This window comes from Chaetodon trifascialis, chromosome 1 (genome assembly GCF_039877785.1).
Source record: "Chaetodon trifascialis isolate fChaTrf1 chromosome 1, fChaTrf1.hap1, whole genome shotgun sequence".
In the NCBI taxonomy this organism is placed as follows: domain Eukaryota; kingdom Metazoa; phylum Chordata; class Actinopteri; order Chaetodontiformes; family Chaetodontidae; genus Chaetodon; species Chaetodon trifascialis.
Genome location: NC_092056.1, coordinates 14153608 through 14169080, shown reverse-complemented (window position 1 = coordinate 14169080; position 15473 = coordinate 14153608). Strand labels below are relative to the sequence as shown.

Genomic DNA, 15473 nt, shown 5'->3' with positions numbered 1-15473 from the left:
GCAGTGACGCTCCTTCTGTCAAACATGGCTGTGCTTTGGAAGAAGGAAAAATGCTGAATTGTGTTGGTATATCTCGGGAAAAGCAGCAGACATGGCTAGATTGGCTGACTATTTTATTGTCGTGGGATACGATCAGGAGAAAGCCGGTAAGTTTGGCCGCGGGGCGGCTCGCAGAGTGAAGTGCGAAGCTGAGGTTTGTTGTCCAGGCCGTCAGTCAGTGTGTGTGATGATGTTGATGCTACATAGCTGCGCGCTTAGCTTCACGTTAGCCACAGAGCTACCAGGCGAGACTGGGAACACTCTCTTAGTTTGCTAATTAGTGATAGTGACTATCATCCGGCGGGTATGTGTTTACCGATTAAGATCACGCCTGAGGGCACGTCACCTGTGGATGTTTACGCACGACGCGTTGCGATATTTGACTTGGATCAATAGGAACTTTTTCACGGATTCAAAAATGTGTCACATCCTGTCCCTGTTGATTGTGCTCCTGTCAGGTCCGGAGACTGGTTTCACTTCCAGCTAATGGGATACACTCACTGAATAATGCTCACAAAAGATCATAGGAAACCAAATCGCGCTCCTCCTTGATCGTGTTGGTTTTGTGAGCACCAGCAAGGTCAGGATTGATATGTTAGCCAGTGTTTTCACCCACGTTTGTATTTTAGTTGCGAAATATTGCTAGCAGTGGTCTTGCTACTTTCCTGTCCTGCACGCTGTGTTTGGGGTCTATTTTTACCCGCTGCAGCCGCACCTGTCAGTGATTTGTTGTGTTATAGCTGTTTTTGCCGGAAGAGTGCTTAACTTTTTCGCGATGGGCGTAACAGTGTTCAGCTGCGAGGAAAGGCAGTCCTTGTGCTCAGCCAGATCCTCTTCCCTCTTCCCTCTGCTGTTCTGTGGTGGGGCATGTAGTCCCCCATGCTTCCACTTCAATGTTTTATGTCCGGCCTCACATTCTTCCCATTCTCGTCCAAAACCGGGAATGGCTTTGCACACATTTCTAAGCATTAACAGATAAACAGATGTTGGGTCCTCACATTTCTAATTTTCCATGTGCCCAAATGGTACTTTGTACCGCAAGTAGTTAACACCTCCGCAGTTTATTGACACTCATTCACTTGTGAGGATCCAGTAAGAAATGTTGCTCAGTGAACAGCCTGGAGAAAGTAAAAAATACTCAGCTAGTCTCCCTGAAGGGAACACATTCAAGTTCCTGCCCTCTTTCAGTGGCATCCACCCAGCGCCATGTGTGTCAAAGAGGGGCCAGAACAGCTGAATCCTCTTAGTCACCATAGCTTGCTATGCACAATAGGTAAACACTGTCTTTCATCAGCTCTGTGCATCCCAGCACCAACTGACAAATGAATTTTTTGTGCTCCAGGAACAAAATGTTCCTGGCGTCACCAGAAGAGTCTGAATGAATTCACATTCAGTCTCACCACAAGGAATCATAGGGACCATGAGTTAAGATTTTTTCTCCACTGGCTGCTGATGAAGTTGATTGTGGAGAGACCAAGCAATAAAAGTCTGCCATCTCAGATTGTGGTTGATTAGGGCGCTGTGTAAGGCTTATGTCTCATCCACATGTAAGCCTCTCTAGAGGACTAAAATGATCCCCCACTCCTTATTGAATTGTATTTGTCTGCTTTTATTATGTTTTGCTGAGGGTAATGTAGCGTATCAATTGCTGGTTTGGGCTACAGCCCTGCAGAGATGCCCTTGTTTGTCGGTGGGAGCGATCTTCTTAGAACTGGAAAACGAGAATGGCTTTTAGATGTGAAATACAGAGAAAAATAAAAACGATGACTGTTTATTTCTCTAGCTATTCAGAGCAATGCCTGTGTAAAGTTGGCTTATAGAGGCCAGCTGGTCTTGGTAAATGTGCAGCAGGTCGTCTAGACAACAGATTTTTCCCGTCCACCTTGCTTGTTAATTCAAACCAGGAATCACTACGTGGGTCATCACCGAGCCTCCTGTGCTGCTCTGGCTTTTGCTCCATTGGCCTGACCCAATTCTCATTGTTAGATTACTATGGATGGATCAGTTGGAATAACGCTAAGCATGCAATCTGTTGAGGAATGGGCTTGGCTCCAGTCTGTAGTGAATCAGAATCACACTGTAAAAACTTAGTGAGCTATGTAAATTCTGAATCTATACCTTTTAATAAACACTGATTTTCTAAATTAGGATTAACCTGGTGTGTCACTAGAACTAACAGTGTGCAGTGGTCATGGTGATGACACTTGTCCGTGGCTAACACAGGGTGCTGTGGAGGTGAGAATTCAGGCGGAAGCTGTACTGTGCAGTGGGCTTGAAGTTGCAATACTGCAGTAAAGGTAGACACTAGATTCAGTTAGGATTATTTCCTTGCAATTGCATGGCCCTGTTTCATTAACTTGCTTTTACTGCTCTTTTCTTTCCAACTACTTTTTCCCCTTGAGAATGAATATGCAATAAATCCAGGGAATGTGTCTCCAGTAAGTACACTTGTAATGTTTTCATTGTGAGACAGGTGACCTTTTGAGAAAATTTTATTGAAAGGCACCAAGTTAATGGTCAGATCATTGTGCTTTGTGCAGCAGACTAAAGTGATTTAAAACTAAAAAATAAAAATGTAAGTAGGACAACTTCTAATTCAATAGTTTATTGTTGGCCCTCAAATCTATTGCAGTTGTCATTTTAATGCATCAGATATATGAAAATGTATATGCAGTTGTGAGTATGATAAACGGGAATATGACCTGTGAGGCAGATTCCTCCATTAGAAATCAGACCAGAGTCTGCTTCCCTGGGGCCCAATGTCATGAACCACAAACCGTGGAATTACTTTCATGAATAATGTTAGATTGTGAATAGCCTAGTTTAGATGGAATGGATGCAGTCAGCACTGAACTTGCTTTGTATTCTGCATTTTCCTTTTGCAGTAGGACACTGTTTCTCTTTATTGGCAAGAGTTTATATACGGTCTGGCGCGTTGTTCACCATAAAGTGTAATTTGCCAAGTGAAGAAGAGGAATTTGCCCAGCTGTTTTTGTCAAACAGTTTATTTGATGGATATCATCACTTTTTATTGAATAAAACTGCTTTTGGAATGTGTTTCACAGACACAGTACCAAGTCTCTACTCTGTGTGATCTGGATTTTCTGCTTTGGGCTTGGGGAATGGCTTATGTAACGTAGAATAATCCTGCAAAATTAAAAGGAAAAAAAAAAGACAACCTCCAAATGTTCAAGAGCAAAATATTTCCATCTGAAGAATTCTTTTGAGTCAGTGATGTTGCCATATGTTCTAAGATATGTGTCTGTAGAGATGCTAGTATGCAGGCGTTAGATGTGGAGTGGTTTCTTAATCAGCGTGCACTGTTGAGTTGCATGACTCAAATTCATACATGCCTTTTTTAAAACATGTTTTCAACAGTTGTACTAAGAGTGACTCTGCTGGGGTTTATATTCTGAAACTTTGATGAATTGACTTTCTGTTACACCTTCTCAAAGAGTGTTTGTTTTTGTGCTGCCTCTCTTGGCACACCCACAAGGAAAGTGTTTTGGCATAAAACAGAAAAATCACCCCTGTCTTAAACAACAAAACCAGCATTTGTCTGCTCTTTTTGCTAACTTATTTATTTTGTTGGAAATACTGTGGCAGTCGTGTATGGTGGTGTTTTTGTGGTTGGTCTCAATGGTTGTTTCCCTGAACTTATACACTTCGTCATTAGACCATTTCTTGCCTTCTATTCAAACCTATAAAGTGGTTTTCAAACTTGTGTTGGTCTGCAACAGTTGGGTTTCATACTTTTATTGACCGGATCGTTTTCATTAGCTTTAAGTACTGTTTGACTAACGATCACACATCTGTTGGCTTTGGACTGGCTTCTGTGCTTTAACGATGATAGTCTCATTTCAGGGAGAGCCTGCACAGTTTAGCTGCATGTTACTGACTGCAGGAAATATTGTGTTTTTCCTTGCAGTATTCTCTGATTTCAACATCAAATGAAATCTGAGGTTCTTCCCTTTCTTACCACAAACTCCAGTATATGACAAGTGTGTGCTTAAACGTTCAGTCTGAATAGGATGATACGTTTATCATAACTAAAGCTTGATTTATCCTAACCTGAGCCTTTGTCTGAAAATATGTCACATAAACAAGGTACAATCAAGCATTAACTCCTCATAATCAGTTCAAGATTATATTTGACAGCTCTTTGTTTATGCTAAAATGTTGGCTAAAAGCCATGTGTTAACTTAGTAAGTACTAAATTTGGCTAGGCAATGCCATAAAGTAAATATTGTTTGGATAAACTGACTTAAGAGACTGGCTCTTCCAACAGCTGGAGATATTGATTTCATGTAGCAGATGCCAGATCTTGAAGTGCTGCCATGTGTTGTGGTTGGTTTTGTAAATCATTAGTTATTCAAGTAAAGTCTTGTAGTCTGTTTTGTTTTATCAGTGGTAAACACATGTTGAAATGGCGGTTTGCTTTGTGCTTATGGAATAAGATTAATAGCTGTACCATCAATCCATAATTCACAAAGCCATGTATGTCGTTTTATCACGTTCTATATATCATTTTGCATTTATTGCATTTACACCTCTTTTATCTACCATTTTTAGTTCATAATCTGAAACTGCAGTGGAATAACAATACCTGTTGATAGCAAATGTCAGTCCTTGTATTATTTCAGCAGCAACAGGCTGCTCGTGGTTAACAAAGGTGTCACATTAATGTTGTGGCTGAAAGATGGCAGATGTGGAATTGTTTCACTGGATTTGCTGCCTAGTTTGATTGTTTTCTTTTTAACTCCACATTTGGCAGCTTCTCGTTTGGATTCAGACTTTGTGGTGAGAGGCATCCTGACCACAATGGAGGAGTTCCTTCCTCTCTGTTCACTCTGTTGTAGAGTTTAAAACTGATTTGTAGGGAAAGTCCACTGGCTACTATTACGCTGCTCCCAGTCTGTTGATAAGGTGTTATACAGTCAGAGCTTTGTGATTTCTGTGGTTATGCAAAGTATACTAAAGTTCATGTAAGGAAACATCTAAGTCATAATATTTTAAGAATAGATAAAATATGACAGCTGAAATAGGTTGGTGGAATACATCTGCAAAACAAAATACTATGAAACATTAGGTCATCACTTTCTCTGAAGCAGACCATTTCCTTGGATGATGAGACTGAATGACCTTGTGACTGCAATATCTTTGTCTTTAAATCTGATACATTGTTGAACTTAAATAAACTCGGTCTTGATGTGTTGAACGCAGAAATTGCTCCGAATTCAGAATACTCTGAAAATGATTAATATATCAAGTATATCAACAGTTGAAACCAGGGGTTGTAAAATTCATTGGATCTAATTATTTGCTGAAAGCTTGAATAGGGAGAGTTGTATTTTGGCTGAACTGCTAGCTACCATATGCACGGTTGCAACTGGGGATCACAAGAAGGCAGGAGTTTTCAAACCAGTGACGGACTGAGTGATGACTGCGGCATTGGTACTTGCGAGCAGCACTAATGTACTTTGTTTTTCTTGAGCTGAATGAAAGAGCAAGTGATGAAAAGATGATTGATGAGTTTTTTGGAACATGTTTAAGTTGATCATGATGGTTTCAACTGTGGGTCCTGATGGAAACGTGCTTGAGAACCACAAGTCTGTGGAATGTCAAAATTTGTCTAATTTATTGCTCTCTATGGAGAGCAATTCTGCATATTTATGTACTCCAGCAAAGGGGAGGATAAAGAAACTGTATGTGGTATTCAAGATTTCTGAAGCTCCTCTCTGGGCCAATATGTTTTTCTTTTCTCCCAACATTTTGATCTGGGCATGACCTTAAACCAGTGTCTGTCTTTTTACATATTTTTCCTTCCCCGCAGCTGTCGTTGGCGTCTGGAAAGCTTCCTGAATTTGATATTTATGACATCATCAGTTTGCTAATCTCTGATACCCTTTTGCCATGCAAACAACACCACAGCCTATTCCTTTGCATATCATCCACACAGAACATCCAGAACAGTTTGGTTTCCTCATGAGGGTCACCCTTGAGACCAAACTGGGCTTTCCTATGCTCTGGTGTCATATATAGAATTTATATATGTAAATTCTGTAATACTGCACACTACTGTTGGTTTTAATTTATTTTTTTTAAAACCGGTCTGTCCAAGAGCTAAACAGCGAGGGAGGGACTGAAGTGATGATAAGAAATGTAACTGATCCATCCATGCACATTATTTATTTGCATTTGGCTGAGGTGGAAAAGTTTGTGTATTGATAAAAGAAAACACTACCAAGTGCAATGGAAACAGACTTAGGGAATAAATCATGACATTCGTGAAGCATGTGACTGAAGCCGCTGCTTCACTGAAGAAATGAAAATGAATAGTGGATTAAAACATTAGGTCTGTGTGGAGTGATGACAAGACTCTAATCAAATTAAATGTAAATCAGATTACATAATACATGAAACAAACAAAAGTTCCTTATGTCCACTGTGATTTCTATATTATTTTTTGCTATTTGACAATCACGTACAGTATGCCCTCGTCTTCTGCAATGGTATAATTGCACCTGACAGGAGAATTGACGCCTCCCACTGCTTATTTCAACGAGCCGACTCCCAGCAGTCACATAGCGGTAGCAGATGGAAACCAGCATTCATTCGTATTTTCTTTTGCCTATTTTCTTGAAATTCAGTCAAAAGTTGCAATACATTTGGGTGGAAACTAGCTAGTGACAACTAGAATAAAGGATAAGGCAATATGACAGCGTCTGTGGGAAGTATACTGGGATGTAGCCACTGTTTCTCATTTCATTGAACTCATGTATGTTGACTCATGTCTAACAAAACTTTTAAGATCCCATACAGCCAGTCACTTATTCAGTGTCAGTGAATGTGGAGACATCCTTGATCTATTAATGTCTGAAATAGCTTAATGTAAATTCTGTTTTTGGTGGATTTTCCCTTTTTCCCTTTGAACTGATGTTAAAGTGGAGGAATGTGACACCTATGAACCTGTTCCAGAACAGTCCACCTGTGTGCATGGCAGGGCCAAAATCAGGTTAGATGCTGACGTGAATGTTACGCAGACTGGCTCCTGAGTCCACTGGTGGCCGGTCCATCCATACATGGTAAAATAAGCATTTGGCTGATTTTCGTCAACAGTCACAGCAGTAAGATAAATCAGGAAGATGAATGGAGCTTTTTTCCAAGAGGAGAAACATCTGCTGTAATCAAGAAAGACTAACAACTTTTCCTCTGTGGTTTTTCACTTGTTGTTCAGGCTACACTAAATCACGCAACTCTCTAATAAATTATTAGGGACATTCAATCTTCCTAAGTGCTGAAGTCAGATATTTGTGTGTGTGTGTGTGTGTGTGTGTGTGTGTGTGTGTGTGTGTGTGTGTGTGTGTGTGTGTGTGTGTGTGTGTGTGTGTGTGTGTGTTTTGACTTGCTGACCCAGTTGGGTCACTGAGAAAGGGAATGTTAAATTTGGAATGTCTCTGCAAAACTTTTCAAAAAGCCTTTTAATTTCATTAAATATGAAAGCTTAATTATGTAATTAACTGTTGAAATGACTGTTGTTTAGGTGCACTAATTAGTTATTATCATATGTTATGGGATCTGGGAAAACCAGTCACATGTCGAAATTTTACCTTTTGGACATTTTAATATCACCTAGAAGCTTATTTCAAGCTCTTTTCAAATCTGTTTTCATTATGTTTATATCTGGTTTGTATCAAGTTATTATGATCACTCAAAGTCACCTGATCAGTAGGATTTTTTGGAGCAGAATTTTGAGGAAAACAGGTTTAAAAACAAGGATTCTAAATCAGAACACGACCAGTTACCTCAAACTCTCTCCGTCTCTGAAGCTTCGACATCTCTCTCTGTGTATCTCATAGCATCTGACTGAGGTGTAAAAATAATGTTTTGATGCGTAGATCACATAAGACTGCCACGAAAATGCACATTAATATGACTTTGTCTTCATGTTATGTGGTTTACTATGATTAGGGTGACCAGAACACGTGTGAAAAGTAATGGTAATGCGTGACTGTCCCGCACAAAGCAGGACAGTCACGCATTTCCATTACTTTTCACACGTCCTGCAAGTTGTGACGTCGCGAATTGTTAGCGACACCGTCAATAACAATTCGTGAACCGTCTTCGTAGGCTATGTAGACTAACAAGTTAGGGGCGGATTTCATGCGCTGTTTGTTTTTCATTCGTAGGAGATAACAACAGAGGAATGATAGACAAGATGTTGTAAAATAATAATTTAATGAAAACCCAATTTTATCAATATTTTGACCTTTGACCTATTTTCACGTTTTCCTGGAAAAGTGCCAGCGCGACATCTGATGGGTTTCCCTAGATTCCATCACATATTTATACTTGCTGGTACTAGCTTCTAATATATTTACTGTCCATATTTGGCTAAAATTTAATTTGAGGGTTGCCTACTATCCCAGAGCTGGAAAAGAATTGATCATAAAATGGGATGGTTGCAGGATAAAAAGTAGACCCTAAAGGTGGGATAGGAAAGGAAGGTAATCTGAAGAAAAATATAAATGCTGTCCCAAAGCAGCGGTGCGATTTTGGGCTCTCTGGTGAGTGTTGGACAATGACATTATGGTCTCAGCTAGACTAAACAAATGACTAGACAATTGAAAAAATCTAATCAACTTCTCAGAACACAAGAAACATGATGTGTAACTAATGTACATGACAGCCCCAAAGAGACTTTGTTTGATGCCTATTTAACATTATATTTTTGTTCTATATGTAAAACATATTTAGCAGGTATTTTATGGACTACCACAGCAAATTGATAAGAATGCCATATGCCATCATCTAATATCAAGCAAATCACTAAAACTTGTTAAAACCACTAATGCAGTTGGCCTCTTTTACATCTGACTGATATTTCCCAGTGGTGTGTTTTTTTTTTATAAGCTGTTTCATGGCCTAAAACTTGCCACAAACCTCAGTAAGAATTTTTGGGTTTCATGGTATCAGTTTATGAGTGGCCCTCGTAAATTTTGTTTTCTTATGTTGGTAACAAGAAAACATTGATGAGTCCCACAACAGCTCATAATTGATGTGTATGCACAAATTAAGATGAAATCCATGCACACAAAAGTTTCATAAAAGAAGCCAAATGTTTGCACTGGACTGTGTAAATCTCTAATGGCACTTATTAAAGACTGGTCAGTTCACAGTTCCTAATAGAAACATCCCTAAAACCATTTCAGAAAAAAACTTAAATATGTGTATATATATTGAATTTCATCAGAAAGCTGAAAAACATTACAGTATTGTTGTTAGATCATGTTGTCCAGCTGTACCACACACAGGTTTTGCTGTATTGAGCTGGAAATGAGCCGTGCTCTTAAACATGCACTCGCGTGCCATGGGCTTGAACAGGTTTTGTTTTTGGTTAAAGAGTTTCTTCCAAAAAATAAATAAATAAACTTGATTTTGGACTTCACCCCCCTCCCGTTTTGCTAGCGGATGTCCAAATTAGCATGTTCCTTTTCAGGCCTGTGTTCTATTATCCTCGCTGATGGGGATCTTTATAGATGTCAGGGGGGTAGTATTTGAAAGCACGGCTTGTTTTAATACAAGAGTGCAGCCTCATGGAATGTGAGGAATTCTGTCATTTATTTTCATCCGTGCTTGAAAAGTTGAACTTGGAGCACTCAAAGCATGTGATTTCCATTAGAGGAGCCGTAAAGACCTGAAGACACGTAACGGTCAGACAGATTGGAGTTCTGCTAGCACCAGTCTCAATGCCGTGTCTGGACATGCTCTACTCACCTCTACAGGTGAACAAGACATAAGTAGAACCATCATACAAACATACATACACTCAGGCCCAAGAGCCTTATCATGATTAATTAGGTTTACATTTCAAGGAGTTGTTGACAGCAGGCTTGAGGCACTTGGTGCAGAAGGGCTTCAGCTGACCACTGAGGACCTCATGTCATGACAATGATGTGTAGCAGCTCATTCTCCTGCTTGCCAAACGTAGTTCGCGTCCCTTGTGCATGGTATCCAGCCAAACTGTGACATAGGGCCTTAATAAGCAGTCCGTAAGTAGTTTGCTGACTCATGGCGTTTACTTGTTTTTGAGATAGGACTGCTGAAATGCACCGAACAGCAAAATGGAACACCACCATCGCTTTTTTTTTTTTTTTTTTTCCCCATAATAATGTTAACCACGATAAACAGCTGCTTATGTACTGTCTCGAGCCCAGCTACAACACAATCACATAACTACGATACATAAAGAATCATTGCAGGTCCAGCAGTGTCCCTTTGTTGTTCAAGAAATGTTTGTAGTTTTTAGCCAAAGTTTTAGGTTACAAATTGTTTTAAAAGGCACATGCTGCATCCTGGTATGTTGGCTTTGATTTCTCTGACCAACATAGTAATTTGACATGGTTTTGGTGCTAGCCAGTGCATACATCAAACCTGGTTTCATTCTAGGGTTTTACTTTTTGAATGAGAGTAAATCCCAAATGCTGTTCAGCTGGTTGCCTTTTTTCTGATGGTAAAATCCATGTCAGTTCTGAGTATTTCTAAGTGTGTTGTTTGATAGCAACACATGATTGAGAGTCTAAAAAGCTGACACTGTGCACTATACATGACTCTTTACTAAAGCTAGTACTTAGCGAGAATGCTTTGAATTGGGATTTGGCCTGTTATTGATTGACATAAACAAAATCCCCATATATGTCTATTTATCTATTTGAGTTAAATGAATTCTAAGAAATGGGCCAAATGTATTCAATTTCTGTCTTCTGCTCTCTTGATTGGAGACCATTTTCCCTTGGCTGAAAAACAGAAAGTGTGTTCCTAACTGTCAAAGAGTGACGAAGAGTTTAAAATAACGTTAAGATGAAGTCATGGGGTCAGACAACGCAGTGTGACAAAGTGCATATTGTGAAACAGACCTTAAAATGCTGTTTTTGGCATGTTAAATGAGGGGAATTTTTTCTTAAATTAGATAAAATTTCCATTTATTAGCTTTCCAGATTGCTAAATAAGAATGTTGCAGTCATATATCAACTCCTAAATACATATTGTGTCGTGTTTGCACTCATGTGGACATGAATTATTACATCCAATTTAGGTTCCAGAGTTTTGCAAGACCCAGCCATATGGGCCCTTTAGGGAACTCTACGAGGGAGTTATTTCACTGGTAAAGATTTCGATGCATCGGCCTTGCAAATCTGTGTGGCTTTATGTGATGTCAGCCACACCTGCTATAGATCACTATCCAGCTCTCTCTCAGCCTTAAGGACATACTGTAAGTGTGTACGTTTTTATCTTTGTGTGGTGATGCATCTGTGACTTACACACAAGAGCTTGTATTAAGGCAGTGATAAAGCACACTAACAAAGGTGTTGACTAACAAGCTCTGCTTTGTATTTTCTTTGTATTGTTTGAACCATTTTATATTCAAGTATTTTAGCAACGTTGTTCTATTCAAAATATAGTAATAAAAAGTTATTTGTGTTTACTTCAGAAAGACAATAGTATGCATTGCAGATTAATTATTATCATTTATTAAGTAGATTTAAGTGGAGGCAATGTCTACATAAGGAGAAACATGTATAAATGCATATGTTATGCATGCTTTTAGGTATCATTAATGCATACCATTACGTCAAGTTTACCGAAAAGTAATCAAACAAATTAAGGATTTGCCTTGAGCCAATGAACAAAACAGGTTTGATTTTTCATGGGGTCTCATTAAAACAAGGAAGATTTCAGGTCACAGCTGGGTTTTGTAATTGAACAATGAAGAACAAAGACGTTACCCCTTGTGCCTCTTGGTTTCACTTGCCACAACGTGATCACTCTATGCTACGATTCTGCGCTCCTGTGAGCTTCTCTGTGTTCATGGTGTCAGTTCCACATTTCACACTTTGGACCACATTCCTCTTGAAACATGTTGAGTTAATCAGCCCCAACAGGGTCTTACCAGGTGGCCAGAAGTGACAGAATTGGTGCTGACTATGTGAAATCACTGGTGGTCATTGACCACAATTTTTGCCAAAAGATTAATTTCACTCAATCATTACATACCTGTACTAATGAAAGAACATTCTTATGCTCTTTGCTCGTTGAGTGACTTATTAACTTGTTTCAGCTCAGCCTCTTTTAAGTTTACTGAACTTTAAAGTGGGTAAAGTAGTGCAGTGTGAAAGTAAGTGTCAGAGAAGATGACTTCTGGAGTAAAAAGTTCCTATTTATGAGGTATTTGCGTTGAAGTTGGTTTGTTGAGGCTGGTGTTTGATGGCTTTTCGCCTTGAATCATACCAGTCGTTCTAAATTTTGATGACTACAGTAATAAAATATAATGATTAGAAGAATTTGCAAGCATTGTCATGTGTAACCATTTTTGCAGAAACAATGTAGTATATCAATAGAAATGCAAGCAACACTGTGGTTGGTTGAATTTTCTTTAAATATTCCAAAGACAAATTCCTGTAACTGCTTCCTAAACCACAGATACATTCAGCTTCATTCTTTGAACAGTTGAGTGTCACATTTGACTTTATTTCACTCTGTCGACACATTTAGGCTTCCCTTTCCCAGTTCAAGCTTTTTTTACAGTTCCTCTTTACAACTAAAAATGTTTTCTCAGAACTTTCTCACTTCCCAGTAGATTTTTTGAAAGTAAACTGAGGAAATTATTGATATTAAAATTGTGACAGTAAATTCAACCATGTCACCCACCCCTATATGATGAACGATAATTGGCTCTTTTAAGATTACGATTATTCTCTCATCATGAAACACACAGAGCTCTACGTACCACAGTGTTGGTCTCTGCACTGACTGACAGATCTTCGTGTTTCTTTATCTGCAGGTTCAGGGGAGGGATGTGGAAAGATCATTCAACGATTCCCCAAGAAGGACTGGGAGGGAACTGCCTTTCCTCAGGGGGTGGAGATGGTGAGTGATGAAAGCCTCTACTAAACTATATTAGCTGGGTTTTTAAAGTATGTACGCTATCCAAAGGAACACAAAGGTGCACCTATTTTAAACAACGATGCCTGCATAGGACACTGAATATGTATCATTAAACATTAACCGAAATTTCCCCACTGGGGGATCAATAAATTATCTTAAAATGATTTTTAGTAATCAATGATTGAGTCATCAGTGAGTCATTAAAACAATTCACCCTTCATTATCCCTGTGTCTGCACAACAGACACAGGGATAATGTCTTATTGTTTTATAATAAGGAAATTATAAAATTTCTTTCTCCTTTTAGTTTGCATGATTTGATGACCGGTAGAAATCAGTATGAAACTCTGTATATAATTGACAGATTGATGAGTAAATGTTGCATCATTATTGTGACTGAGATCTTTGCTGTCTGCCTTGCAGACGAATAGCACAATTTCATAGTTCATAAAATGAGAGTAGACAACATCTTTGTAACAGTTAATGTCTGACAGGCCCAGGTTGTACAGTGTTTTTTAGTTAGTGAGTATCCTTGTCCTTCGTCCCTTACCAGCTTCCTGATTTGATGGTTAAGAATGCATTCCTCTGCTTAACATACTGTAATAGAAGAAATATTTGTCTCATAAAAATGAAAGCATTTTGACTGTCACAAAATGACAGATGATACCCCAGGGAATTTTCATGTTTTGAAAACACTTTTGGCCTTTGGAGCTTGTGCAGCAGATATTGGCATTTCCTGTTTCGGATGAATTAATAATGACTGTTTACCCAAAAGTTTGTCTTTAAACCCTTCCACATTCGCTAATTGGGAAATGTCCTTCCTCAGAACCCTTTTTTTTTTTTTTAAATGATGTCCAGCCTGCTATCTGGTTCCCATTGCTGTCGGCCCTTGTCAGGAATATGAATAGCTGCCTCTCTTAGTTTGTTCCATCCCTGCATGAAGGGTGACCCTAAGGGGTCTGTGACAGGGGGTCTGTTATCCTTACATGGACAATGCAATGGATGGACAAATATTTGCTTATCAGGACTGGGAAAAACTGTCAATCTCTAGGGCAACATTAACAGTATCATACTGCGTAGGACATTTGTGCCTGTGTTATATCTGTTTTTGTTCATTTATATTGGCTACTACAGATAAGGTTTTAATGACTAAGCAGATTGAGTTTGGCAGTCGACAAGGAGAGAAAACAGTAAAATAAGTCAAGGTTCCAACACAGTACTCCATCGTTTGAAAGTATTATACTGCACTTTCCAATACAGTACCATGCATTACATATAAAAATACAGATTTTTAGATTATATTTCTTTCCTGTTGAAAACTCAGTTTTACCAACAGGTCTTACTGAGTCTGACTTTTAAAACTCATTGGCATCTGTGGGTGTAGTTGAAGGCTCATCCATTTTTTTAAATTTCAACCAATTGTGTGCCACCATAAATAGGCACGCTATAAATACTGTATATTTTTGTATGCAGTTCTGTGGATTTATATTTATATAGTGCCAAATCACAACAGAAGTTGTCTCAGGACACTTTCCATAGAGGACAGGACCATGTTCTTTAATCTATGGAGACCCAAGAGGTCCCCCACAAGCAAGCACTTGGCAACAGTGGCAAGGAAAAACTTCCTTTTAACAGGAAGGTTTTCAGGACCAATGGAAAAATTATGCCTGATAATTAGGCACATATTGAGTATGTCTGCATGATGTTTATTTATGTTTACTTTTGTGTACTTTTTTGGGCATTTCTGTTTGAATGTGACCATTTCTTGGCTTGGCCACTTGACCCAGCCTTAGTTGGTAATTACCTTTCTGTGTATTTGTAAAAAAAAAAAAAAGAAATGTGATAATTGAAGAGGGCAGATTTGCTTCTTTTTGTTCAGCATGTTCTCAGAGAAGGGAAGTTTTAAGGATTGATTGCTGTCGATTGTTGAAAATGCTGTGCCAGAATAAATGTTGCATGTTTGCAGTGGAAGATATGTTCTGTGTTTGGTGGAGATCACAGGGGGTCAGAGATCACAACTAGAGGTACATATATCAGAGCAGCAGCAGGTGTCGAGGCAGGTGTCGAGGCCAACAAGTTGCATAATATGGGTCAGCTATCTTAGCCAAGATAAAGAGAGAGGGCTAATCTAAACATCAGGCATTCCTCAACATTTCAGATGAAGTCATGTGTTTTCACCATAACAGGATCCTTTGTAAGAAAGGCAAATATAATCTGGTAGTATTTGCAGATTTAGAAGTTTGGAGTTATTTTGAATGAATATTGAATTGTGTGGATTGCCTTTAGTGATAGATAAATGATTCCCAAGAGTTATCATAGCTGCAGCTGGAATCTTTGGCCCTGTGCAGACCTGGTCAAAGAGATAGTATTATACAATGACTTTTGTTTATACAATGGTATTTCTAAGGCAGTTGAGGACAAGTGAGGCTTTTATCCCAGCACAAAAAGACATATTGTGAGTGGGTGGTTTGAATGGCGTGCAGGCGTCTT

The 15473-nt window shown here is 38.9% G+C and overlaps 1 protein-coding gene across 2 annotated transcripts in view; it reads left to right on the top strand.

The window, feature by feature from the left end:
* sbf2 (SET binding factor 2) overlaps nucleotides 1-15473 on the top strand; it is an 89417-nt gene continuing 73944 nt past the window's right edge. For both annotated transcript variants that reach the window (XM_070984557.1, XM_070984476.1), the window contains exons 1-2: nucleotides 1-146; nucleotides 12881-12966. In XM_070984557.1, coding sequence (XP_070840658.1) covers nucleotides 92-146; nucleotides 12881-12966 — 141 coding nt within the window. In that variant the 5' untranslated portion in view covers nucleotides 1-91. The remainder of the gene's footprint in view (nucleotides 147-12880; nucleotides 12967-15473) is intronic.